The sequence below is a fragment of the Oreochromis aureus genome, linkage group 22 (genome assembly GCF_013358895.1).
Source record: "Oreochromis aureus strain Israel breed Guangdong linkage group 22, ZZ_aureus, whole genome shotgun sequence".
Lineage (NCBI taxonomy): Eukaryota > Metazoa > Chordata > Actinopteri > Cichliformes > Cichlidae > Oreochromis > Oreochromis aureus.
In genome coordinates this window covers 16507430-16534168 of record NC_052962.1, presented here as the reverse complement: position 1 = coordinate 16534168, position 26739 = coordinate 16507430, and the positions used below count along the sequence as shown (strand labels likewise).

At 40.4% G+C, this 26739-nt stretch overlaps 1 protein-coding gene across 5 annotated transcripts in view; it reads left to right on the top strand.

The window, feature by feature from the left end:
- Positions 1 to 26739, top strand: part of vps50 (VPS50 EARP/GARPII complex subunit) — a 116444-nt gene that overhangs the window by 7566 nt on the left and 82139 nt on the right. For 4 of the 5 annotated variants that reach the window (XM_031756891.2, XM_039605594.1, XM_031756892.2 and 1 more), the window contains exons 3-9: positions 5268 to 5390; positions 6358 to 6429; positions 15496 to 15549; positions 20181 to 20251; positions 21908 to 22025; positions 22955 to 22990; positions 23469 to 23551. In XM_031756891.2, the coding sequence (XP_031612751.1) occupies positions 5268 to 5390; positions 6358 to 6429; positions 15496 to 15549; positions 20181 to 20251; positions 21908 to 22025; positions 22955 to 22990; positions 23469 to 23551 (557 nt within the window). Of the gene's footprint in view, positions 1 to 5267; positions 5391 to 6357; positions 6430 to 15495; positions 15550 to 17105; positions 17151 to 20180; positions 20252 to 21907; positions 22026 to 22954; positions 22991 to 23468; positions 23552 to 26739 lie in introns of those variants that run through there. The other variant, XM_039605593.1, reaches the window with a different exon arrangement.

Sequence of the window (26739 nt, the reverse complement as noted above, 5' to 3'; positions counted from 1 at the left end):
CAGTTGCCTCGTGTGAGTGTATGAAGGGTTTCTCTGTGTGTGTAATTGAATTAGATGAAGCTATATTTTGCTGTGAAATGATGAAAATTACGCACAGCAGCATAGCCTCATATAAATGTCACTCAGCGAGACACGCTGTCACCCAGAGAAACATATTTAGTTATTTGGGTGGCACACTTCATCGCCTAGCTTCATGCTTCTTGCTGATAGGAGCTGGGAACATATTTGAGGTTAGGCAGGTGTGTAACAAGGTTTTCTTGATCAGTGTCTGCTATCTCGAGAAGGTGTACGTTTAACGAAGTATGCATATAAGAGTGTATATTGAATTTTATATTGCATTTGTCCCATAATTCCATATCCATCCTCGTTAGCCCCGAGCTGCTGGTCTATTTTTAGTGCCATTATGCTTTAATGTATCGATCCCACACAAACAAGAACTTCGACTCAGTATTAACATAAATGAAGGGCTTCCTCTCAGAGTGTACTCACACTACAGAAGATGTGAGTCCTGTGCAATATCACTTAAATGTCAGATGAACCAAAATTGTATCACCTTACAGTAATTGCATTACACTGAGCAGTAGGGTATTTGCTCTTTTGTAAAATGAAAATAAACAGTTTAGATTTACTATGTTAACGATAAAAATAGGTTGACCTTTTATCTGTGAGACTGCTTTGTAGTGTTCCCCACAAACAGATTTTACTTTTATTCATCCACCTGAGAGAACCCCATCCTCAGTGCCCTCATTTTTATTTTGGAAGATGACTCACTGCTAACCTGCTAGCCCTGGCCCTCGCTGTCTGACGTTTCCACACCAGCAGGCGAGGGTCAGATGAGCACCACCGATTGCATCTGGTGATGGTGATCCCTGATCTGCTCTGAAGATCCACTGCAAGCTAAATGTGCAGCCTGAACTGTAAATGGAGCAGGTGGAAACGTTGCTCAGATTTTGCAGATTTGCACAACAAAGGCTGTCTTTGCTAATTGCACTTCAAGGTGATAGAATTAAGAGTCCATCCAGTCCACGTTACTGGAAAGGAAGTTGATTATTGCTCATAAAGCATCAATAACATTTACATATCAATTAAAAAACGTTGGACACGCCTGGGTTCTCAAATAGAGCATTTCAGAAGAAATTTGAGAGCAACCACCAACAGCCTGCTTCGTATGTCCACCTTTATTTGAGTTAACAGTCTTTCTCAGCTTGGGGAAAAACTAAAATAGTTCCTACAAAGATTTTCTGCCATTCCTCTGAGACAATTTTCTTTGTTTCATTTCCTGGAGGTTTTTGTTGTTGTTGTTGCTCAATTCTATTTAAAGTATCCCAAGGATCAGTTAGCTCTAACTCTGACTTATTTTTCTGTGTTAAATCTACACTTATGGGTGCGACACAAACCCAAACCCTTCTGAAATACTACACCTAACCTGACATGCACCTCCCTAGAAGTCTTACACATTGCAGACTACACAGGTATAGATGCTGGCAACGGCATTACACTTGTTCCAGCTTGTTGACCTATGACTGTTTCCCCATCTACACCTCAAAGTTTGATAATTAAGTTTGCTGATGACACCTCCATTTCATTTCTAATGAGGATGGAAATGCCTACAGGTTGATCTGAATGAGTGGTGTAGGGACACATGATCTGGTCTTTAACACCTCCAATACAAAAGAAATGGTCATTGAATTCAGGAGGTCTAAGGTCAAGAAACAACATCTCCCACTCCATACATTGTTGAAATAGTGGAGATTGTGTAGAAGTACCTGGGAGTCACCCTCTCTGTGCAGGGAACATGGTTCACTAACACCTCCCAGTTGATTGAGTGGGCACAACAAGGGCTCTTCTTCCTCAGAAACAGGCCAAACTTTCACAGAAACCATTGATGAACTTACACAGCAGTACAGACGAACCATCAACACTGCTGCAGAAAGGAAGGATCTGCATCAAGGGGCGAAGGTGTCTCAGCACTTTGTTTCTATAGAGCTCTGCACTCACACTACGCCACCAGGATGATGAACAAAGCAGACAGTATCATAAGCAAGGATAATAAACATCCCGGGCATTCTTTGTTTGAACCGCTGCCATACAGCAAAACGGTTCACAACAATAAAAACAAGAACTAACAGACAGTTTTTACCCTGGAGCGATGGCTTCCACCTCCCTAATTTCCAGAAATAGGCATCAGTACTAGATACTTCAATGCAAACACACACAGTATAGCACTGAGGACATTTTCATTGCCTAACAACACTTTAAACGGACTAGACTGTGTATAAACCCGCTGTTGTTCTCCTCTGTTGCTGAGTTTACCACTAACTTTATTTTTATCTAAACTTCCTTACATATTTTTATTTATTTTATTTATGTATTGTTTTTAAGTTAAGACAAATCCAAAGGGAATTCTGTAAATCATGTGTAGTAATGACAATAAAGATCATCCATTCACTGAAAATAGAGCTTCACCGTTGGGACTCTGCAGAAGTCCTTACATGTTGGAGCCCATTTGAGCCAAACAAATTTATCTTGGACTGTTCTGATAAAAGAATGCGCTCTCACTGTTCATCAGGCTTCTTTTCATGCAGCACTCATCTTGCAATTTTGTGCGGAAGAGCAAGCAAGGTTTTGGACACCGTCCATAGAGGTTGACATTATGCAATGTCCTCTAAACTCTCTGAGCTGTCACGGAAACTCTGGTGATAACGCTTGTAACAAGACTGAGGCACTTGTTTGTCTGTATTTCAAAGTAGCTCACTGTCTGTGGCGTTATTTTAGGATGAGGACGTCTCTGTGCTTCTAATTAGTGATATTATTGCTTGCCATATTAGTCATGATTACTGCTGCAGCTGAGTTTCCACTGATATCTGCTTGCTCATTTTAGTGTTTTTAAGATGTAAAGTGAAATATTATATTTAAAAAAAACCCTTTAATTTGATGATTTTAGCTTCTATCTCATGAAATTCTGAATTCTTACGGTCAATCAAAATAGAGTCCCACTTCTATATAGTCTGCTTATTTACTCGCTCATATTTGGTTGGGGCTCCTTTTCCATGAATTACTGAATGAATGCAGTGTAGCATGGCGGTGATCAGCTTGCGGCACCGTTGAGGTGTCACTAAAGACCAGGTTGCTTTGATAGCGGCCTTCAGCTCGTCTGTATTTATGGGCTGGGTGTTTCTCATCTTCCTCTTGACAGCACTCTGTACATTCTGTGTAGGGTTCAGGTCGGGTGAGATGGCTGACCAATCGAGCAGAGTAATAACACGGTGAGCAAATTATTTGGTGGGAGTTTTGGCTCTTTGGGAAGATGCTGCAGGTAAAGGAAATCGGCCTCTCCATGAAGCTTGTCAGCAGACAAAAGCATGAAATGCTCTATAATCTTTCGGCTCTGTGGGGGGCAGAGTGGACCAATCACCACAAACCCCAGCAGATGAAATGGCCCCCACCCAAATCACCACATACTGCAGAAACTTTTAACCACCTTGGGTTTGGTGCCCCTTTATGCTCAGGACTTTGGCCAACTGAGCAGCAGTCTAGTTCTTTTCTCCTTAGCTCACTCCTGACATCCTCTTTGGTTCAGGAGGAGTTTGATGTCGTATTTGGGACAGTTCTAGCCCTTTTCCTGTGCGTGGTGGTTTGATGCACCAGCCAAAGTTTCAAAGCTCTCCTACTTTCTTGATTCAACGTTTTTTTTTTAATGACAATTGCTGCAAGGCTGCTGACATCCGTGTGCTTGTGCACCTTTTCCTATCACACAGAGAAGGGTGATAGGAGTCAACTTTTCATTAATATACTTGCAACCACCCAGCCTTTTCAGCAGCTACCTTCAGCAATGATTGTCATCTAGACAATTGTCCAGTCAGCAGTGTTTACCATGAGTGTGGTTGTGTGTGGGGAAGCGTGGCATTTATACTGGTCGAATAGTCATTTAAAGTCTAAATGAAATATTTTAATACTGGAGTTCTGTTTTTCATGAGCTATAAGCTATAATCAGACGGTTAGGTGCTGTAAATGTAGAATTGATGAAAAATGACATTTTTTCAAAGAAAGAAATGAATCTAAATATTTTAGATACACTAGTACTTGTCAGATTTATTTCTGATAGCTGATAGCTTTTGAATCATTTGACTTGTGTGCCCACTTCTGTTCTGTGGAGTGAAATATGAAGCCAGATCCAGAAAAGGCTTATAAAGATCAAAAATTTAATGTTTTTCCTGTTTAGTCTGATTAAATGCTGCTTGCACCTTTTTGATCAAAGTCCCATGAAAGGCTTGCAGTCGGTTCAGATGTTTCCCGTGGTTACTGCAGTTTTTATTCTAAACACATGCTTTTTTGTGTTAAACAAGCTCAGCATTTATTATTATTTTCTGCTTAGTTTTTGCTTAAAACATAAAAAAGTGTCACCCTCCAAAAAATGGGTATTACACTTATTATTCTTATTACAGACTTCAGTGGAACCTGAATTCGGCTTAATTTCAGTGTTTGTGATTTGATATTCTGATGTAACTGCTGGATAGATTGCCTTAAAATTCCGTACAGATATTAATGAATACTCAAATGAAACTGTAAACTTTTTTTTTTATTTGTGGTAACTTTTCATCCCAGCACTTTGGTACTGACGTCTGCCTGCATCTCAGCTCATTAAGGCAGTCAGGAGTGGGCTTTAAAACCCTTCATCTAAAAGACTCAACGCAGCAATAAGCCTCAGCGGATGCACAGCATGTTAATCAATAAGGCTCTGATGTTTCTCTGAGATTCTCAGAAGGGAATCTCTGTTCTCTTCTTTTAGTCATTTGTGTCTTTTTGTCTTTCCTCTCATCGCTGCCTCCCTCCCATGACAGCCAACCAATGAAACAAGCTGCAATCTTTTCCTAAAGTCTATGATTAACATTTTTCTCTTTTCATCCCCCTGCCTCTTGTCAACGCCCTTCCTTTACCTCTCCTTGTCCCTTGTTCTCTGCCTCGTTTAAGTTTAAGGACAAATCCTTCACCCTTTAGCTTTGTCCTTAAACTCCTCTGGAACTCTTGCTTCTCTAATCCTATCTCTCCCTCTTTTACTGATCTTTCCCCCGACAGCCTGCTGATATATCCTGTTTGTTCTCTTTTTCCTTTTTTTCCTTCCTGTGACTATATCTTGTTTATTGTTTTGTGGGTTTTAATGTAATAGTGTGTACCTTTTCTGACTAGTGCTTATACCAAGGACATCTTCTAACTCTGTCTCTCGTTGTTTGTCGCCGTCTCTCCCCGCCTGTCTCGCCTTCTTGCAGGAGGAGCTGCGGGAGCTGAGGGAGCAGCCCATCGACCCCCAGGCGGAGCAGGAAATCATCGACAGCATCGAGGAGGTCTACTTCTCAAATGACTCCTTCGACATGGTGCAGCATGAACTGGAGGTCAGATACTCTGTATGATTTCCAGCTCTTGTGCTATTGACTGAATGAGCTCCACTCACCGGTTAAGCGATAACAAGCGAGACTCGCTTCCAAGTTCCCACGCCCCCTTTCATGAAATCATTTCATTAAATCCACCACGTTTCAGTAAGTTTGATAACAGAAGTATTGCATTTCTAATGTGAAGAAGTATTGTTTATTGTGCTCTGAACCCCGTCTGGCTGGCAAAAGTAAAGCTCTTTTTCACCTGAGCTGCTGTTTCTTACATTTCTGCTGAGCCGCATGCATACAATTGACATCTGAATTGATGGATTGCATCTGCTCAACAGAAGAAGGGTGTGAAATCTCATTAGATTTATCTTGGTATTGCTACACCATCTGAAATGAGACTCTCAGTCAAGGGGAAAGTAATTACCTATCATCCTTTGGGCCATGGATTTGTAATATCTTCTTTCAGTAGCAGAGTTTGTTTGCTGTTTACCTTGACTAATCAGAGTTATGATCTGGGGAAGTATATTTTAGTAGATTTTTTTTGTTTGTTTTTCTTTTCTTTGAATGAAGCAAAAGCTACACCTACCTTCAGCTTAGGCTCTTTGAAATGCCTCGTGAGATATCTTTAAAAATTAAGATGCTCGACAGTGAGGATTTGCTCTTGCAAGATGAATGAAATCCCTGCTTTGGCCCTTAGCACCTGAAATTTGATAGTGTCATAGTTCTGCTTTGAATATATTTTTCTGTCTGGCACACACCGAGCGAGGACTCGTACTGTGTTAAAAGCCAGGCGTGGTGGGAAGCAGCATGCAGTGGTATCCAAGTAAGCACAAGCAAAAAGACTGGATGCTATCAGCAGTCTAAAGGGGAGGTTTTGTAAGCAAACACTAAGGTTGCATGTTTGAATTTCTGTGTGTGTGTGTGTGTGTGTGTGTGTGTGTGTGTGTGTGTGTGTGTGTGTGTGTGTGTGTGATTGTAGAAACTCCCGCCCGAGTTGAACCTGCAGGAGTTGGAGGAATACAGAGACAAACTTAAAAGGCAACAGGCAGCAGTAAGTATCTCTTACTCTCTGACTTTCATACAAACTCAAAGCTAAAGGCACACAAACACAATATGGTATTAGACCATGCCAGTGTATGTTATGATCATTTCTGCCACGTGCTTGTGAACATTTATAATCTACAGTTTGTTCTCGACCTGTAACTTTTTCAAATCATCTTTTGTTTTTCATTTTATTGTTTCATTTGACATGGAAACCCCTAACTGGTTTTGTAGTTCTGCTAAAGGTGTAGCACGTAATTTTAACCCTGGAGAACCCATGGGGTCAGATCCGACCCCATTGGTTTTCAAGGGAACCCATGGGGTCAAATTTGACCCCATGGGTTCTCCAGGGTTAAAAAAGACAAAAAAGTCCTTCCTGGAGCCATTTGTAAGTTAGTTGTCCAACTAATTGTTTTGTGTGTGTGTGTGTGTGTGTGTGTGTGTGTGTGTGTGTGTGTGTGTGTGTGTGTGTGTGTGTGTGTGTGTGTGTGTGTGTGTGTGTGTGTGTGTGTGTGTGTGTGTGTGTGTGTGTGTGTGTGTGTGTGTGTGTGTGTGTGTGTGCGTGTGTGCGCGTGCGTGTGTGTATTTGTTAGGGCCTGTGTTAGTTGTGTAGTAATCAGAGTGAAAGTTAGAAACAGCAGAAGGTCTCTTGCTTTTATCTCTCACACTGTGCGGCACTGCTCTCTGTCATTCTCTGGAGCCCTAGCTGCTCGCTCATCCAGTGAATATAGCAGGGAGAAAGAGAGCACTGTTTCTGTGCCAGGAGAGCACATTGTGAAGCAGTAGGGTACTGTAGATTGTCTTTATTTTCCAGGCCTTTTGGAAAAAACAAAGCAAAAATGGCTAAAGATAAAAAGTAGCTAGGTAACGGCAGTGAAGTGAACTCAAGCACGATGATCACTGCTGTTGAGTTGAGGAATGTCAGACAAACAAATTGCCATGGTGTGTGAGTCTACATAAAAAATCTAATTGAATGTATATACAAATATAAAATCTTGAAACTAAATAGTTAACCAATACCTGAATGCCCAAATGGTCAAAAATAGATCGTGACTGATTGTAATGAATTTGGGAATCTCCCTTTCAGTCTTTTTTTAGTTGGGTTTTACCATCTTTTGTCTTCAGTGCTGCCTTAATTATTAAAGGCACAGATTAAATATGGTGCTGGAGACATTCCTCAGAGATGTCGGTCTGTATTAACCTGATAGCATCACACAGTTGCTGCAGATTTGTTGGCTGCACATCCATGATGCGCATCTCCAGTTCCACCACATCCCAAAAATGCTCTGTTGGATTGAGATCTGGTGACTGTCATTTGAGTACTGTGAACTCACCGTCATGTTCTAGAAACCAGTTTGAGGTGATGTGAGTTTTGTGACATGGTGTGTTATCCCGCTGCAAGCAGCCATCAGAAGATGGGCACACTGTGGTTGTAAAAGGATGCACATGGCCAGCAACGATACTCAGGCAGGCTGTGGCATTTAAACAACGCTTAGTGCGATTGGTACCGAGGGGCCGAAAGTGTGCCAAGAAATGATCCCTCACACCATTACACCACCAGCAGCCTGAGCTGTTAACACAAGCAGGATGGATCCACGTTTTCATGTTGTTTACACCAAATTCTGACCCTATGATCGAGACTCATCAAACCAAGCAACATTTTTTCAGTCTGTGTGAATTATAGCTTCAGTTTCCTGCTCTTATCTGACAGGAGTGGTACCCGGTGTCGTCCTTTGCTGCTGTAGCCCATCATCTTTAAGCTTTGATGTTGTTGTTACCATGTGCTTACTTAAATGTTGGAGAAAGTAGTTCAAGATTTGCTAGTTTCTTTCTTTAAAAGTGCCAGTATGACACCTACACTACATAAAAAGCATGACAATAAAAGTTTGTTGGATGTCAAAAACCTCAGCTGACCCTGCCTCAAGGTCCAGTTTATTAAGTTTTTTACTGGAAAACAGAAGCAATAAAATTCGTTAAAGCCGACCTTGCTGGCTCACACTGTCGAAACACATTTTAAAATAATGATGCACTTGAAAAGAGAGTTTTCATATATATAAAAGTGTTGAGTTTCTCCATTTGCCCCATTAAGTCATGGCAGGTTTTCCCACACTGCTGTAATTTGCAGTTTGAGACCCATAGTCAGCACTGTGACGCTGAGAGTTTATGGAGCTGTAGAGGAACGTAAACAGCCCAGAACACTTTTTACTTTTGTTTTTTGATGAGATGTTTTAAACTGCAAAGAAGGAATGAAACAAAAACACAAAAAAACCCCAAAAATCAACAAATGCTCGATTCTGACGACGCTCAATAGAAACTGAGTGAAGGTCAATAATTTTGTGCCATGACGTCAGTGCCTGCGTTTTCGTCCACAGCAGACTCATTTCCATAGCGGCTGCTCTTTTGAGGTTATTCAGGTACTCGCAGTTTCAGACGGGAGAGATGGCCTGTCAACAAATTCTATTTATAGCATCATGTGGCAGAGCAAGAAGCACTTTTTCCCTCTGCTTTTTCAATCCCCACAGTGCAGTGCAGATATTGCCCTCCTATCTTCCACCCTGACAGGCTTCTGTACTTTTGCCCACTGGTTTGTCTCCATTGCTCCTTCAACTCTACTGTTGTCCTTTTTTTTTTTTTTTTGACTACATCTATTTCCTCCATGACTCTTATCCCTCTTTTTCATACATGCTGCGCTTCCCTCTTCTGACAGTTTTGGCAGTAGCCCACAGAGCTGCCTGTTTAGTTAAGAGGATGCTTTAGACTTTCTGCCCCGTGGCATGGTGAGACCTGTACGTTTCTACAGTCTGAGTACACAAAAGCACCCTCACACATCCTCTCTCAGTCTCTCACGCTTTCTGTCTCTCGCACTTTCGCTCTCTCTCCCTGCCTCCCTGCCTCCCTGCCTCCCTGGCTCGCTGGCTGTCAGCCTGCAAGCACGTTGTGGGAATGGCCACAGTAATTGGTCCAGTGTACTGTCAGGCAGAAAATCCCCAGCTAAGTTTCTCAGCAAGCTCATCAAATGCAAATGTAAAGTCCTGTGCCTACGAACAGCCTTGACCTGTTTATCTGACTCAGTGGCCTGAGTATATAGTGTGTGAATGTGAGAGTGAATGAATAATGGCATTGTAAAGCGCTTTGGGTGCCTTGAAAAGCGCTATATGAAATCCAATCCATTATTATTATTATTACTATTATTATTTTATAATTTAATGTGTTTATTTTTAACTTATGTAAAATCTCAGTTATGAGGTTATTTAAGAGACAGGATAAAACTATAAGAAAAGGATTTGCAAAATGCAATGAATCTATGTGAAAATGAATCGCTCAAAAGCTACTTGGAGTCAGTTTTTCTATTAAGGATATAAGACTGAGAGGGAGGGTTATAGAGGTTCTTCTAACTATAAATAAAGGTGCACAACATCTACTTTTAACAGAGTCTTAAAGAAATGTTTTTTGCAGAAAAGTCTTAATTTCTTAGACAGACAAGCACCACACCTTCGTACAAACACCAGAACCTCATCCTAAATGTGAGGCATGGTGGAGGAGGCATTGTGGTTTGGGGCTGCTTTGGCTCCTCAGAGGAAATCAAAAATAATTTCATATATTGGGCAGCAGACCTGAACCTTTAGAGAGGTTATGCAACCTGACAAAACAGAAATATAACAATAATAACAGTGATGACAATGAAGTCATATTAAGGAATGATGATTTTAACTCAACTGATATCCCCAACATACCAGGGATCTGTAAACTGTTCTGTAGAGAGGAATGACCCAGACATCCCCTTCGTCGTTGTGCCAGTCTCATTAACTTCTGGTGGAGGTTGTTGCTCCTAATAGAGGTTCTACAAGTTACTAAATTCAAAAGTTCTGTTTCCAACAAATAACCTGATAATCATTTTGATAGGAAAAAAAGTAAAAGTCGTTGTGGATTTAATACCTTTGCAGATATATGTATCCTTTACTATTCCTTTTAAGGATTATGACAAATTCCTACATGAAATGTAGATGGATGGAAATCACTTCCTACCTTACATGAATAATGATTATCTGTACTTTTTGACTTTTTTATGTAACGTTAAAGCCATAAAAAGTGCACCTGTCAGTCCCAGTCTTGCTAAAGTTGTAGGAGGTTATTTGGCATTTTAAAACATGAAGCCAGTGCAATATTCGTCCATCTTGTTGGGTTAAAGAAACGAAACACTTTTTCAATGGTAAATTAAGGTTGTTGGAGTATCGGGGTGTGTGTGTGATTGATTTCATGCTTTGATTTGGTTCAGTGTGGCGAGTTCAAAGACTTGTTTGGCAGTAAAATCGATGTTATCTTATGCAATGCAAATTAGATGCAAGCTTTGAAACATGCTACCGGAGCACAGCTTAAGGGACTGCTTCGTTTTCCACACTTTAGAAGAATTTCTGAGACAATGTGCAGCAGAAGTTGCAAAGTTGTTCTGTGAAGTCATGCATATGCATGAACTTTGTGTTGTGGGTCTCTGCAGCCAATTTTGTTAAGATTATTTCTAAAGGTGGGCAGTGTGTGTGTGTGTGTGTGTGTGTGTGCACTCTCTGACTTGCCTAGTCACATGTGCACACGTCCATGCTCATGCGGTCATCAGCATGTGAAATAGAGCATTGCACTTTGAAGGGGCGATAATAGTGCTTTCGAGATGTTCAGCATAAAGCTGTCCTGCGATGGCCTTTCCGGCTGGCTGATACCGTGGATAGACTCCACACCTTATTTATAACACCACTTGGCTGTAAGCTTAAGTGCGAGCTTGAGTTAGTGCGGAACAGGGGGTCGAGTACAAGAGCTGAAAGTAACAGTACTGTACGGCACTGTGTGTACGGGTAACTGTGTTTGCCATTGACGGAGGAGATGTGTGAAGAACTGCTGCGGCGACTCTATTTATGCGAATCATCTGCTGCAGGGTGAAGCAAACTTTCTGTGGTTTCATGGGTGAGAACAACTGCCCCGTGCCTCTGCCACAGTGTCCAAGCTTAATTGGCATCTGTGACACGCAGCTGGCCCACAGAGGCTCGTCTCACAGCTAATTGCCTTTTCGTGCTGCGAGACTTCAGCCCATACGAAAAATGTCAGGGTTCAGATATGTAATCTGCTCATGCTTTTTGTCATCATTTGAATGTAGCACACAAGTGCTAAAAGGCCTTAATTAAAGTGGACGCTCATGCTTGCTCATACATCTAAGGCCTTCATCAAATCCTATCAAAAATTTGAAAAGTAATTCCTCCTCCAAATCAAGGCCTTGAAAGTTTGCAGTAACTTGTCAGTGTGTAATAAAGTACAAATATGCATGACCAGTGCTTAAAGAAACAGCTTAAATGTGGTACCATATAATTTTATATTGCTCTTCCCATCTATCTGAAAGTGGCTTGCTTTTTAGGAATGTAGGCTGTATATCAGCAGAGTTGATATTAGCAATGCGAACGAACATTCTCCATTTTTAATGAAACATGAAAGCTTGAAATGAATTCCCCTCCTGCAGCACTAATGAATTCTGTTCCTCAGTTCAGTTTTTAAAATTTTGCCAGTCCCTGCCTTACTGCCTTATTGCTCTCCATGTGTGCATCAGGCTTTAGAGGTGTCCTGCTGTGGAAAAAAGGATGTTTCAGGTAGAGCATTAAAAGGACCGCAGATGGTTTTAAAGCAGGGATGTAGTGCTGTTTTGTTTTTTTTGTTTTTTAAAGAAGAAAAAGACATTTGCCTCCATTTAGTAGTCTGACTGACAGAATACATTATAAAAGACACTGTGTTTGGAACAAAATCCATCTATAAGCAAGTGTCACTACATGACAGCCATTCATCATTTTTGGAGTAAGAGGCCCAAGTTCCTATTGAAGTCAGTCAAATTGGGAAAAGAGACACAAATTTAAGTTCAGTTGTCATCAGGACCAAAAATAAAAACAAATAACTGTTTATCTGCTCAGTGGCCTGATTATATTCAGCATATAAGAGCTTAAAATACTTAGTGTCTTTAACCCACATTTAAAAGCTTGTTTCCCCTGCAGGTTATGCCCCTGCTGCTCAGAGATGGATCACGTTAAGGCTTCATTATTGGTTGAGTCCATCTAGCCAATGCAATCAACATGTCCAGCTCATTCTACAAAGCACTGAGCAAATGCTATGTATGCAGTTACACAGACTGTATAAGCAGTAAAAGATGGATGTACCCCAGTGGTTTCTAGACTGAGCCTTTTTGGTGGTTTAATGATAGCATTTGAGATCTAACTGTGTTAGTTTTTTAAGCAAAAAGTGTCGATATTTAGACTGGATGGTGGGGTGCTTGGTTATCTGCTAGTATTTGCCAGTTTGTTTGGGCCTCGGTCAGTTATTGGCACTTCCACTAGAGCAGGGGTGTCAAACAAAAGGCCTGGGGGCCATAATCAGCCTTCAGCCTTCAATCTTCAATCTGGACCATTGGATGGCTTTGAAAAACGTGAAGGGAGAGACCAGTTTTAGACTCTGATCTGTATTTTCACAACTATTCCTGCCGATATTGAACTCCCCCATGGTCATGCACAATACACCAAAGTAATTAAATGATAAATTTCAGTAATTTTACACATTTAATTCTTACAGTTTAAGCCTCAAGAGTCATGCTGACAAATTTCTTTCATTTACCACAGCAGCGTTTCTTTGTTATGTAGAAACGCTGAGCTCCAAATGTTGAAATTGCTCTTCTTTGTCTTATATGAAGTCATTTCATTGAGTAAATGTCTAGTTACACATCTTTACACTGACAGAGTTTCAGCAGTCCTTTCACATAAGATCAAAGTGGGCTGTTTGCGGCCGGCCATGGAAAATAAATTTGACATCCCTGCCTTAGAGGTTGCCGCTTTTTAGGAATACAGGCTAAGAGAAACATTTTTGCAACCATACAGCAGAAACAACTGTAAATCTCTCATGCGTCAGTGCCGTAACATGATTGGCTCCTGGTGTGGCTTTGATTAGCTCTTTAGCATCTTTTTCTGCTGTGCAATTTTTTTTCACTGTTGTTTGGCATTTTTTGGGGCGTATTGCTTGTGTGAGAGAGCAGGCTGCTTTCCACCCCCACCCCTACCATCCAAGGTTAAATATGATTTTATAAGACTGTGAAACCCTCGCTGTTTATTTTACTTTAGCTAGCCTTAATCAGGAAAACTGACTCGTATGCCTCAAGTATACTGCATTTGGTATAATTATCACATGTTTGTATTTATCTGCACTACACCATGTATACTGTATTTTTAGTATACTGCTTTCTTTACAATGATTTGGTGTCTCTGTTAGCTTTTGCTAACAGAGTATGTATGTGTGTGGGTTTCTGTGTAAAGTCTCTGAACCTCATATGTTTATACCAGTTGTTGTTATTATTATTATTATTATTATTATTGTTGTTCTACCACTATAAATGCCTACTGTGTTTATATGAGTTGATTATCATTCATTTTCGGCCACTAGATTTGGATAGTATTTACTCCAAGCACTGTTACGGCTTTGCAGCCCAGCTACTGCACAATTAACCTCCATTAGAGTGTGTGAGAGCAAGCTGAGATTTAATGACTCTGGCCTTGTGGTTTAGGTAGGAGGGTGGTTTTCCTTCAACAAAAAAATAGAAAAAAGTTTAGAATTGAATCAGTGAAATGCCAATAGGTGGCGTTATAGCATTATTTTGGGATAGGTTCGTGAGTGGTTAAGGGGGTTATTCTGGGCTCACATTAATACGTTACTTCACTGTTTTCTGTCTCCACCATTTTCTTGCCACATTTGTTGCACCTCTTCTGAGTACTGAATAATTTTTCCTTGGTGAGCAATTTATGCATACATTTAAATCTTAACAGAGACACACACACACACACACACACACGCTTTAAACCTGCTGAAGGAGCTGCTTCAGCTGAGTTGCATTTCCCATCTGTTCAGGTCTCCGGTTTGCTACCACGCATACTTAACACACTTTGAAATGTCATCCCCACCCATAGCCTCGTCTGCCGCGTATCAGCACATACAAAAACCTCCCAGCTACCTCAACTACTCGTGTTTATTCTGTTCTCCTGTAAGACTCCACTTGGTGTGTGCTGGCTTATGTAGTTGCATGGTAAATGGAAGAGAGGTTGCTCACTGTGAGTGGGAGAGAGATTGGTTGGTTGCTGCATAAGCGATTGCCCTTTGCTATTATAATGAGCAGCAGTATTTAGAGCTCATGTATCTGTAGTCAGGTTTTTAAAAAAAATCCAAAGTTAAGTTGCTTAGTGTTGAAATTACTGCTTTTTTTGTAAACGTGTGGTAGAAATGATCTCTTGCTGGATAAACTTCTTGTAGCACGTTGTTGGATAATATCCTGTGACGCCTATGACAGCTTGAGCTCGGAGAGAGCACGTGCTACAAACTGGGGGCATGGAGTTCAAAACGTGATGTTTAACAGCGATAGTCATGCAGATACACTCCTTAATGCTTAAAAATATTTAATTGAAGGCATTTTAACAACTAAACTGGATAAATAAACTTGAGTTGACTCCACCTCGTTCATTCAGTGTGACCTTGTTTGTCTGATCCTTCAGTGTGGATGAAGCTATTCATTTTCCTGTGTTCCTCACTTTTTCCCCTTTCTCCACTAAAAGCTGTGATGGGCGTCACACGTAGCAGAGGTGGGTCAGCCTGATCTCATGACCTCCTTTAATGCTGTGCTTTGTACCATATGGGCACAAGCTTTTTCAGTAATTACAGTTTCACCTTAGCTGTAAATCAAAGGCATACAGAGGGGAACACAAGAAAACACAAAGGGAAATGAGGAAAAGGAGAGTTCTCTCAGAGAAACAAGAGTTACGTTATTGAGAAGGACACTGAATGAAATGAAACGGAGAATGCGAGACACTCCCTTTAAAAGGATTCAGCTGCGTAGAGCCAGCAGACATCCCTGATTGTTATTCTCAGCCCAACCTCAATAGCGAGATTGCGTGGCCTAAACAGTTTCTGTGGGGTGACATTTGGGAAGAACATCAAAAAGTCTTCATTCATTCATTCTTTTTTTCATTTTTTAAATTCTACTTTTCACGTTTATCGTCTCTTTCTTTGTCTTCAGGTTTCCAAAAAGGTCGCCGATCTCATTCTGGAGAAACAGCCTGCTTATGTGAAGGTAAGCCTCCAGTGTAGACTCAAAACCACGCTGAATAACGTGCTCTGTATTCCAGCTGCTGAAGTTTAATTCCAAAACACATCAGTCACTCTTTAAAGTGACATCTTTTCTCAGCCTATGAGACGCGATGATTGGACGTAGTTATTTTGACGCTGTGTGGTTGTCAGTAGATGTGTTTCTGTGAATGTGTCATCCAACAACGCCAGCAACGATGATGACTAAATTTTGGTAACCATGGCAATAAGAAATCTGAATCCATTCACGGATGAAGAAAACGGAGGGGGGAGCATTCTAGTTTTAATGCAGAACGTAGTTGGGATGTGAATGAAAACTTAAGTCTATAAAACCCCTTCTTTGATCACCTAGTGATCTTTGCATTGGACTGAAATGAACCATTGAGAGCTACATAAATCGGAGCAGCTGTGGCTAAGGAGGCAGAGCTGGCTGTCAACTAATCGAAAGGTCAGCGGTTTGATCCCCAGCTCCTCTAGTCCACATATCAAGGTAGCCTTGGGCAAGATACAAAACACCCAATTGATTGTGTGTTATAGATAAAAGTAAATATTAATATAAAACTTAAAAGCCAGTTGAAGCCATCGGTTTCTAGCATGTGTCAAAAGGAGTGTTGATTTCACTGAAGTTATCTTGTTTTCAGATGTTTGGTACGGTTAAGGTCAAGTTTATTTATATAGCACATTTAAAACAGAGTTGACAAATGTGCTGTACATTAGAAGTATTTAGCCCAAAGTGAAAAATTGGACTAAAAAAAACAGAAAAAATGAACACAGTACTTAAATACACAATCCGAGGGAATGCCAAGGATTTATCCTGGCCAAACAGCAGATGACTGACAGCTTTACTGTGCTATCAAGTGAAACTGGACTGAGATCACTGGCATTGTGAAGCCATCTGAAGGTCGGCCTATGAATAGTAAATTGATCATTATTTCCGCAACCCTCCCTGTGACTCTGCAAAGTCACGATAACAGCAGAGTTTATTAGCAGACACTGGCAGAGGTTTCAGTGCAGCGTTTCCATTCACCCATCCCAACTCACATTCAGTCAGCCTACAGCCCTCTGGATTTTTCAGGGAGATTCCATATTCACCACCTTAACATCATAAAGCGATGGATGATGGGGTTCCGCTGCATCATTTCCCAGTCAGAAAGATTTAGAGACTAATATAAGCCATCGTGCTGGTCTCTCGATTCACTTATATCTTAGAGTATCCACACTATAATACAGGGTTCGTACGGGTGCTTGAAATCCTTGAAAATGCTTGAATTCTAATGTCGTCTTTTCAAGGTTTGAAAAGTGCTTGAATTTCAGATGTGGTGCTTAAAAGTGCTTGAAAATGTAACTGTATTTCATTCACAATAAATAGCTATCTGATTGAATTGTTTTCTTATCAGATAGAGAAATAAAATGAGACGCATAAAAGCAAAATTTCCCGCCTGGGCTGCCTTGCGTCTGTTTCAATATGACCCCGCCCTCCCTCGGACAGTCGGGGATGAGTGCGCTAACATACCTGTTGGTTGCTGTTTTAATGTGTTTGATGGAAAACAACAATGGCGGAGTTTGCGCTCTCCTGTCGCATGATAGGTGAGTGCTAGTAAATAATTTTCCAGTACGTATGCGTTACACATGCTATTTTTTTAAATTATGGTTATTTTGCTAGCTATTAAACTCACTGGAGAAATGACTGAAATGCACTGAGTGTGATGCAGTATGGCAGCGCTATTACGGAATATGCTGTGAACTTAGCTAACATTACTTAGCAGTAATATGAGTTAATTTACTCAAGTGAAAGCTTTAAACATTAGCCCGATACATAACTAGCTAACTTAAGGCTTTCTGATTAACCCTCTGGGGTCGACGGACCCAGAGCCTCCATTTCAACTTGGGTCTAACGTGCGGACTTCAAGCTATATACCAGTTTTTAAATTGTGTTGATAGGTCACGTAAAACCGATGTTTTTGGGGGGGGGTTTCTGAATAAAACAGTGGCGTTTACTCCGGGAAGAAACGGTAAAAATGGCGTTTTTTATGGAGAGCGCTAGCAAACACGCTTTGCTTGTGAGTGAAAAAAGAAAAAACACTCCTTCCCTATTGGTGGAAAAATGTACCATGTCGACCAATCAAAAAATGATACGGCAACATGTGGTATTTGGTTGTTGGGAAGAGAGGGAAGAGCGAGTGAGCGAAAAAGAGAGAGAGAGTTTTGATACGTGAAAGATTTGTGATGTTTATCATGTTTGGAGTCTCAAGTTAGTGTGTTTTCTTGTGTAGTTAGTGTGTAGTGTAGTCGTTTTGTTTTGTTTTGTGTGTCAGTTCTACTAGTGAACGTCACAGTTGCTGCAACTGTGTGCTGGAAAAGCTTAAAAAGGGACCTTGAAAGTGCTTAAAAAGTGCTTGAATTTGACCCTGAAAAAAGCGTACGAACCCTGTGATAATGATCACCAATATATGGCATAGAGGATGGTAGATACTGGAACACCGATGATTAGGGTTCATGGGTTCATCATTGACCTGACTTTCCAACAAGTGCACATGTCCTGTTATTATATAGACCGTGTATTTTGACTTGCCATTATCTTTGGGAGTGAAAAGAGAGATTTTAGCTGTGAGAGTGATGTCTGTAACTTAAACTGCACGATCCCCTTCGGTGTGAACATTCTGATGAGTCTGGCTTCAATAAATGTTGCTTGCAGTTGTTCGCCTGCGCTGCTCCCAGTGCATGAATCAATTTGTTCCACTCAGTTTTTCAGTTATACCTGAGGTAAACCTGCTGAGTCATCCAAATCCCAGCTCATTCCTACATCTTAGGGCAAGTTCTGAGGACATATTTTAAAGTATAACCGAATTACACGCAAATGCCACACTGGTACCTGCTATTTTTAACCTGCTGCTTATGAATTTATCATTAAGAAATACTCAGATACTTGGTGACTCATACATATTTGAGAATAAAGATCAGAGAAATCAGCGTAAGTGTTATAACGAGTTTAAATGTTTTTTTGCTTTACTGAAAACAAACTAAACTTTAGTGGAAATTTTTATAATGTTGGGTATTGCAGTACCTGGCACTAATGGCATTATCACAACCAAACACTGATCATGTATGGCTTAATTTGATTGGCTGAGAAACACTAGAATGCAGTGGAAAAAGACAAAAAGCTCTTATTAAGACTTTCCTGGCACCTACACACCAAATTTGATGTAAAACATTGTAACAGCTCTGGCTTGAAGCTTCTACATTTTCAGTTTTTGTTGATTTTTGTCAACGAGGTGATAATGCTACTTTATGCTGATTGTTGAGGGCTCTGTGGGTGGTGGAAGTGCACTGGACTTTAAAAGTCCACCATACTAAAATACTGTCGGCCTCGGAATGGATTTAATTTTCATAGAAATGTTCAAAATACACTTTTTTTGTATTTATATCTTGACACATGAATGCTGTCTTATAGTCATCCAGAAAAACATCCATATCACATGGTGTACGTACCTCAAGAGAAACCTCTGACTATTACATGAGCCCTTGCAAAGTGTTATGAGGACTTGACAAGGTCTTTGTCAACACTCAAGATCATAAGGGCAGATCTGTTTGAATCGGCTTATTGTTCTCGTACCCACAGCTGAAGTGCCTCTTTGGTGTTGTTGGTTTATTTTTAATAACCGTGGAAAATTGAATTTCCCTGGACTATATTCCGTTGGTAAAAGGTTGTTTTTTGCCTGACAGTATTATGAGGATTTTTTTCTTTTTGCCAACACTGGACCTTTCTTGTGAAAAAATAATACAGCATTATAAAAGAGGATCAAACAACAAGCTTCTCCCACCTCAGGCATGACATCTGGCAGATCAAAAAAAAAAAGATAAAAGCACAAAGAAGACAAGGAAAGTCAAAAATACGACGGTAAGCTGTTTGTCCGTTGGCCCTGTATTGGCTAAGGGTGTGCTTGTTCTCAGCCGAGGTCATTCAAGTGGCATAATAACTGCACTCTTGGAGCAAAGTGCTCATTGATCCTTTTCTAAATGTCAACACTGAAGGGAAGGAAGACATTCTCTGATTTTTCTGTGTTTTGAAAGTTATTCTCCTAAACTGTGATATACTTTGACTGTGATACATTTCTTACAATAAGAACATCATTTGTGTTATCTGTCTGTTTGCAACAGAATGTAGATGAAATTTGCTGTTATGTCTTTATGTGCTGGATGGGGGAAGTGATTGGCTAAGCAAATGGCCTGTTGTATAGAAAGTACCATAAGTGAGCAAGTGTGGTGATGTCTTTATGTCGGTGCGCTTTCAGAACTTTTGTCCAACTATAGACCATCTTGCAGTGGGATTACACCAGCCATGATGTCTGAGTTCTTAAAGGCTCATGTTAAGGTTCACACCGACATCTTGTTGGGTTGTAATGCTCTCATCTTCAATGCCTACCTGCTGCAGGTGTTGTCTCCATGTTTTTTTCATACTGTTGAACAGACAAACTGAGTGAAAAAGGGTGAAAATAAATACCAGCTACAGTGTCACATCTGGTAATAACCCATTTCAATCTAAAGTCTTTTATTAAAGCAGTTAAAGGCATAGTATGTTGCTCTCTCTCTTCTTACCGTCTCATTTCTTATTTACAGGAGCTAGAGAGAGTGACGGCGTTACAGACCAACCTGCAGCTGGCAGCAGTCATTTGCACTAATGCAAGGAGGTAATTGCGTTCTGTTACATACCATCTATTCTGAGAAACCTACTCAAACAGCTCATTCAAAGTGCATCTGCATATTAAGCGCTTTCCTCATAACCATAATGGCTTCCATTCAGATATTCTCAGTCTGTTGATGTGGTCACATTTGAGAAATATTTGTGTCTTGTTGCTCTTAAAATAAAGTAGCTGTCCAAAACCTGCCACCAGACATGATCTGTTCTTCGTTTGTTGGAGCCGCTATGCGGTTTGTGTGGGTGGTAGAAGACAAAGCTTTATGCTGCTAATTCCTGAAGGTTTCGGTGGACATGTAGCTGCTATGTAACAGTTTCTTTTTATAATAAAGTGTAGATGGACAAGATGTGTTGGGGAATGGCATCAAAGGTCCTACAGGCCTGGATTGAATCATATGGTTACCCTACCCCTGTCACTCTTTCTAAATTTAAATAATAGGCTCTTGTTTCATGCTTATTTCTTCAAAAAAGCTCAGATACTCAATTATTTCAGTGATTTGTATAAATACAAAACAGCCATCTTCAGGTGCAAAAGTCTAGAGTCACCTCCTATTGTTTATATTTTACTTCCAGTGTGCCAGAACTTATTCTTGGCTGCTTGACATTGGCTGCTTTTTCACTCATTTTCAGTCCAGTCCTTTTACCTGAAAAATTTTTAGAGTCTCCCTTTTTTGTTTTTGTTTGTTTGTTCATGAAGCTATTTAACACTCACCTGAAACACTGAAGCATAAAAATGCTTAAGCGATGTACCAGTGCTGTGTCTAGACATAACCAGCGACTTAATAAAGAACCAATTATACATTGTATCTTTAGGCAATTTGTTAGTGGCTCATTTCTTGAATTGAATCTAAGATATTGCCAAAGGTGACACAGTTTGACACGTATAAATAGTATTTTTGCACCAATAATTCCCAAGGAGCTGTTAGCTGAAAACTTGGCATGTGTCAGCACTGTGTGCTGTGCCCCCTTAATAAGTTAGAGGGAATGGGACAAGTGAAGGACAAAAGAAGAAGTGTCAGGAATAAACTTACTATCTACAGAAAATAAACAGTATATGAAAGTCACAAAAGAAAATACAGCAAAGGCCTGACAATGGGACCTGAGAGATGCATCTCGCCTTTCAGTTAATCCATCTGCTGTTCACTGAAGCCTCATCAGAAATGGTCTCAGTGGAAGGACGGCTGTCAAGAGGCCATTCTTAAGAAAGGGAAACAAGGAAAAAAGGCTGATCTATGCCAAATTACACAAGACCTGGACTGAAAATCGGTGCCAACAGATGTTATGGAGTGATGAATACAAATGAGACATTTTTGGTTCAAATTGTTGCCATTAAGTACGTAGGGGGTCACGAGAGAGGTACTATCTGTAAAACACAGAGGTGGCTCTGTCATAGTTTTGGCTGCATTTCAGCCAGCGGTGATTGGGATCTTGTCAGATTTGATGGAATTATTAGTTATAAGCTCAAACCTCAAGACCTTTACACAGCACTGAAAGCAGAACAGAATAATGATGCAATCATCTATTACTTAAAATCTGTTACTACCTGGGCTATAGTGCTGTGTGTATATATCTTTTCTTGTGCTGCTTACCGTGTTGTTTTTGACCTCTGAATGCCTGGTGACATTGACCTGAGACTTCTTCTGTGAAGGCAACTGAGTGTGGCCAAGGAGGGATTCACCGAGGCCAGCCTCGGTCTCCTGGCCAATCAGAGAAGGCGACACCTGCTAACAGGCCTGCTCAAGTCTCTGAGGACCATCAAGACCCTGGTAAAGTTAACTCACATGGTTTACTATGCAGCTTTTATTTTTGGGGGGAGACCAGTGGTAAGAAATAAGGACCAGGGAAACATCAGCTCTGCTGGAGCAACCACAGGTTTCTGTGTTTCAGCAACTGGTAACAGCTGCTAACAAGCACTACATGTTAACAGTGATGTAGTGACCAGTGAGCATGGAATAGACTGTCAATAAAATTATGTGAGTTCAGTGTAGATGGGTGAAATATCTGTGGTTTGGTAATGAGTTGAACTCATGTCACCTTTGAAGTGAGCAACGAGGTGCCCAACAAACATGTAGTTTCAGGTGTATATGTGGAGACGGTGCTTTACGCTCGCATATTTAGGTTCTCAGTATCACACATCAGTGATCTTTAATTGGTTCTTGAGGTCATCCTGCAAGGATTCATTCTGTTGTTTTGGTTAATTCCAGTTCACCTTCCTGCTTTATTATGTAAATTCAGACTTTGGTCTTGGTGCTGTCCTTTGAATTACTGTAATGAATACAGTTTCCTGTGCACTATTTTCTTTCTACTATTTTTATTTACTATTGTGTATTGGTTGACCTGCCAAATCATTTAAGTATGATGTGGTCCTCTGATTCTGACTGACCTACATTGCTCTGACATCCCTTCATAAACACAGTGTGATGTTACTATTAACAAATAAGTGCAGTCTTCAGTAATCACTGCAACAGTTTCTCTACACATGATTTAAAATTAAGCTGGGAGTTAATCAGACATGCTCTCTTTTAATCACTTTAATCATTTGCTCACACTGTAATCAGAAAAATATGCTGCCAACATGATCACAGCAGGAAAGCGCAGAGCTAGTTTGAATAGATTATGAGTTCGTATTGTGTCCTCTTAGGTGTCTGATGCTGTATTCATGTGTTTTTCTGCTTGTCATTGCTCCCCCTCACAGCAAAGAACAGATGTAAGACTCAGCGAGATGCTCGAGGTATAGTAATCCCTACACACACACACACACACACACACACACACACACACACACACACACACACACACACACACACACACACACACACACACACACACACACACAGTGTGTTATTAATTGACAGTAACAGGTCAAACATCAGTGGGGATTCAACATTGAAAGCAAAACCCACACAAACATGAGAGACAAATACAAATCTATATGTGCTGTTAAGGTCAGCAGTACAGTATATGGAATAGATTTCACTGCCACTGTGTGTAATCCTCGGTTATTTGCACAGTACCTGCTGTTATAAGCATTTTAAGAAAATTGTAGTATTAGACTGGATCAAAATCGTAAATCTATCATAGTAAACCATCATCCGGAGCTTTCACCTGGTGTGATTATGGACTAGTTTTTCCATTAAGCCACACTGAAAATTCTATATTTTTGTGGCATGTAACATGCATTAAACATTATAACTCCTCTGGTTCTTTAGGAAGAAGATTATCCAGGTGCAATCCAGCTGTGTCTGGAATGTCAGAAGGCCGCCAGCACCTTTAAACACTACAGCTGCATCAGGTAGAGTACGAGCAGATTGATAGAGTGATATGTTACTGTATCCAGCGGGAGTCGGCATTGACTTCATTTTTCTGTCTGGAAAATATTTTGTTATGAGTATGATTTTCCTGAGTTATGCTGTTGTTTTACATCTTCCATTGTCAATTCTTATTTGGAGTAGAAGAAATTTAGAAATTGGACTGATTTAAAATTTTGATTGGTTTCTCTTGAAATGTGTCTTTTTTTTTCATGGCTGGAATCTAGTTGCTCTGGTATAAGACGTAAAGAGGCTTGTTATGTCCCCTTGTTTGCATTAGGCGTGATATCAGAGTAGTTTCTAAAAGTTTTAACCCTCTAAAGACACTATTAGTGCGCTGATATTTCAGTCTGAGCCAGAACATCTTTACTTCAATCGCAGTTTTCTTTTTAAACATTTGGTTTGGTGTTTTTGGCGAGCTTTAATTCTGACGTTCTCACATTGGTAAACACATAAGATTGCCAGTTACAGGTAAGAAGTGTGAAGGTTGTGTCACAGAGATAGACTGGAAAAACTTATCAGAGGTGGTGACAAATGTAAAGCAATGAGTAGCCTCTTTATTTTTACGCTCTCCTTTTTTTAAATGTAAGAGTGAGATTTGAAAAGCTTTAGGGATGATTGATGCAGAGACAATGGGAAATATAGTGAATACTTGACGGTTTGTCATTTAAGTACCTTTATTCAGTTTGTGTCAGTAGCTGGGTGTTCAGACCTTTTTATGCATTGACAGACTGATCGGGGATGCCAGAGAGATGAATAATGATCATCTCCACCCATTTCACCTGCCCACGGATCCATCTTTTTGTTTTCCTTTTCCTTTTTAGTCAGTTTCTTGACAGTTACGGCTAATGGCTGTCCCTCCCTGAGCCTGGTTCTGCTGGAGTTTTCTTCCTGCTAAAAGGGAGTTTTCCCTTCCCACTGTCGCCAAATTACTTACTCATAGGAGGTCATTGATGGGGTTTTCTTTGTTTTCTTTAAATTTGGTGCCCTATACATAAAATGGAATTGAATTGAAAAATTGTGTCTGTAAATTGTATTACTAGACACTGTGTTCCTAACAGCCTGTTGCAAAACACATAATTTCTTTAGATTGCAAAGATAACACAGTTTGATAGATATAAAAGATTATTTTTTGACCCATGTAGGTTCAACGTGTCCTTAAAAATTTTGAAGAAACTGGAGGGCAAAAGAAGTGTCAGGCCAAAAAAACCCCCAAAAAACAACTACATACATTCAGATACTGTTCATCTGTGGATGAACAGTATCTGAAAGACATATTCTTAAGGAACAGAAAAAAAAAAAATGCAGTGAAAGATTCCCATTGCCTTTGCAAACATGCATGTGCAGATTTTATTTTATATCAACATTTGCTTCCCACAATGTCTTAACACAGTGGAGCAGAAAACAAAGGCAGCCTCGTTGTGATGCCAGAATGACAACATGACTGCTGGGAAATGGTGACCAATGAGGCAGCGTTATGCACAAGGGATTGTTTTGGTGTGGAAAAATCCTCCCACTGTCCCCTCCCGCTTGCAGCTGCCGCCTATACATGTAGCTATCACTCCTGTTTCCACCGTCATTAATTTATCATCATTGCAGTTTCGTGTCGAAAGTGATGCTCATTAAGTGTGCTCGACTGTGGGTGTGTGGATTAGACCTTGCACCATTTGCCACCAGTGTCAACACCCACCACAAGAAGCCTATCAGTGCAGTAACTCGTTTGTGATCATCGTGAAAGAAAAGCACTCACTGCCAGTGTCACTGCATTTACCCAAAACCTGTTCTTGCAGTGGAAGTTTGCTCGCTCTTCACACTCGTGCTGTTTTTTAAAAATTCTTCCACTGTTTCTTCCTCCTCAGTGTATGCAGTTTATAACATGGGTACACTGATTACACATCTGTCATGCTGTGCAGTAACAAACTGCACTTTCTGTCCATACCCCTTAGGCAGCCCGTTGCCCGTCTGCTACACTTCCATTTAACCTTGTAGCGATGCTTTTCCATTGACTGCTGAAGGTTGTACATTTGTCATGCCCACTCTTCATTTGACTCCATTTGTTCCTTACCCTTTAAAAGTCAATATCGTCTGCCCATGAAGGTACTTACACGGCCGTCTCAGTCCATTTTCTTCAGGCAGCTATTAGCCAGCTTAAGGACCCCCATGTATCCAGCATTGTATTCACGAAATGTGAACTCCGCCGTGACCTTAGAATTACAAAGGCGGTGTCTAGTCTGAGCTTGTGTGTGTGTTTTCTTCTGTCAAAGTAAAATTGTTTGACTATTACACAATTAAGGTATGTCATGCATATAGTTATAAATGCCTGCTGCCATCGTGATTTGCAGACATAGAAAGATCGTGCTAGATGTGTTTGTTTTATTGTGCAGGAGAAGTACATGGCAGCTCAGCATGTGAACAGTTTAAAGCAGCCTGCCCAACATCAGCAAGCAAGCGTCATGAGTAATAGTGTGTCACTTGAATTTGTGTTTACTTGCTATGCTTTAGAGATCATGTTAAAGGGTACCCCCACCCCCCACCCCCCGAGCATATTCAGAGTCAGCTCAGTTTCTTTGGTCTGATGGATGTTTTTTTTTCTTCTTTTTTTTTTTTGTAGTTTCTCTGCCCATTTCTGTATTTGTGGCTTGTTACTTTTTCTGGTGCTTTATAAGTTTGGAAGGAAGATGATAAAGGCGACCAACCCCGTTCCCTTAATGACAAGACTTGACACCTTAATATGCATCAATAAAGATGTCTGGATTTGTCCAAGGGTATCCATAGTAACCTGTGTAGGCGGAGATCACTCGGACTTCTGATGCACACGTAGTCATTTTGTTCTGGATGCCTGAAATATGACAGAAACTGCTCAGTTTCCACTGGGTTACCCCTAGTAGGCGTCCAAGGGGGAAAGAAGTAACATTTTCATTGATTTGTAGCTTGCCCTTTCCAATAATAAGCACCAATTATCGATCATGTCTTAATTTCTCCAGCAAACCAGTTTTAGTGAGACATGTTGTCTCTTTTTAATATTTGGATCTAACTGGGTTTTGATGTTAGCTGCTGTACTAAATACTCAGTTTATCAGATTAATCAGGGCGTATACATCTGTATCCAAGGTCTGCATAAGTTTTAGTCTGGAAAACAAAGTAATAAATTAACAAAAAGCAAAATAAAAAAG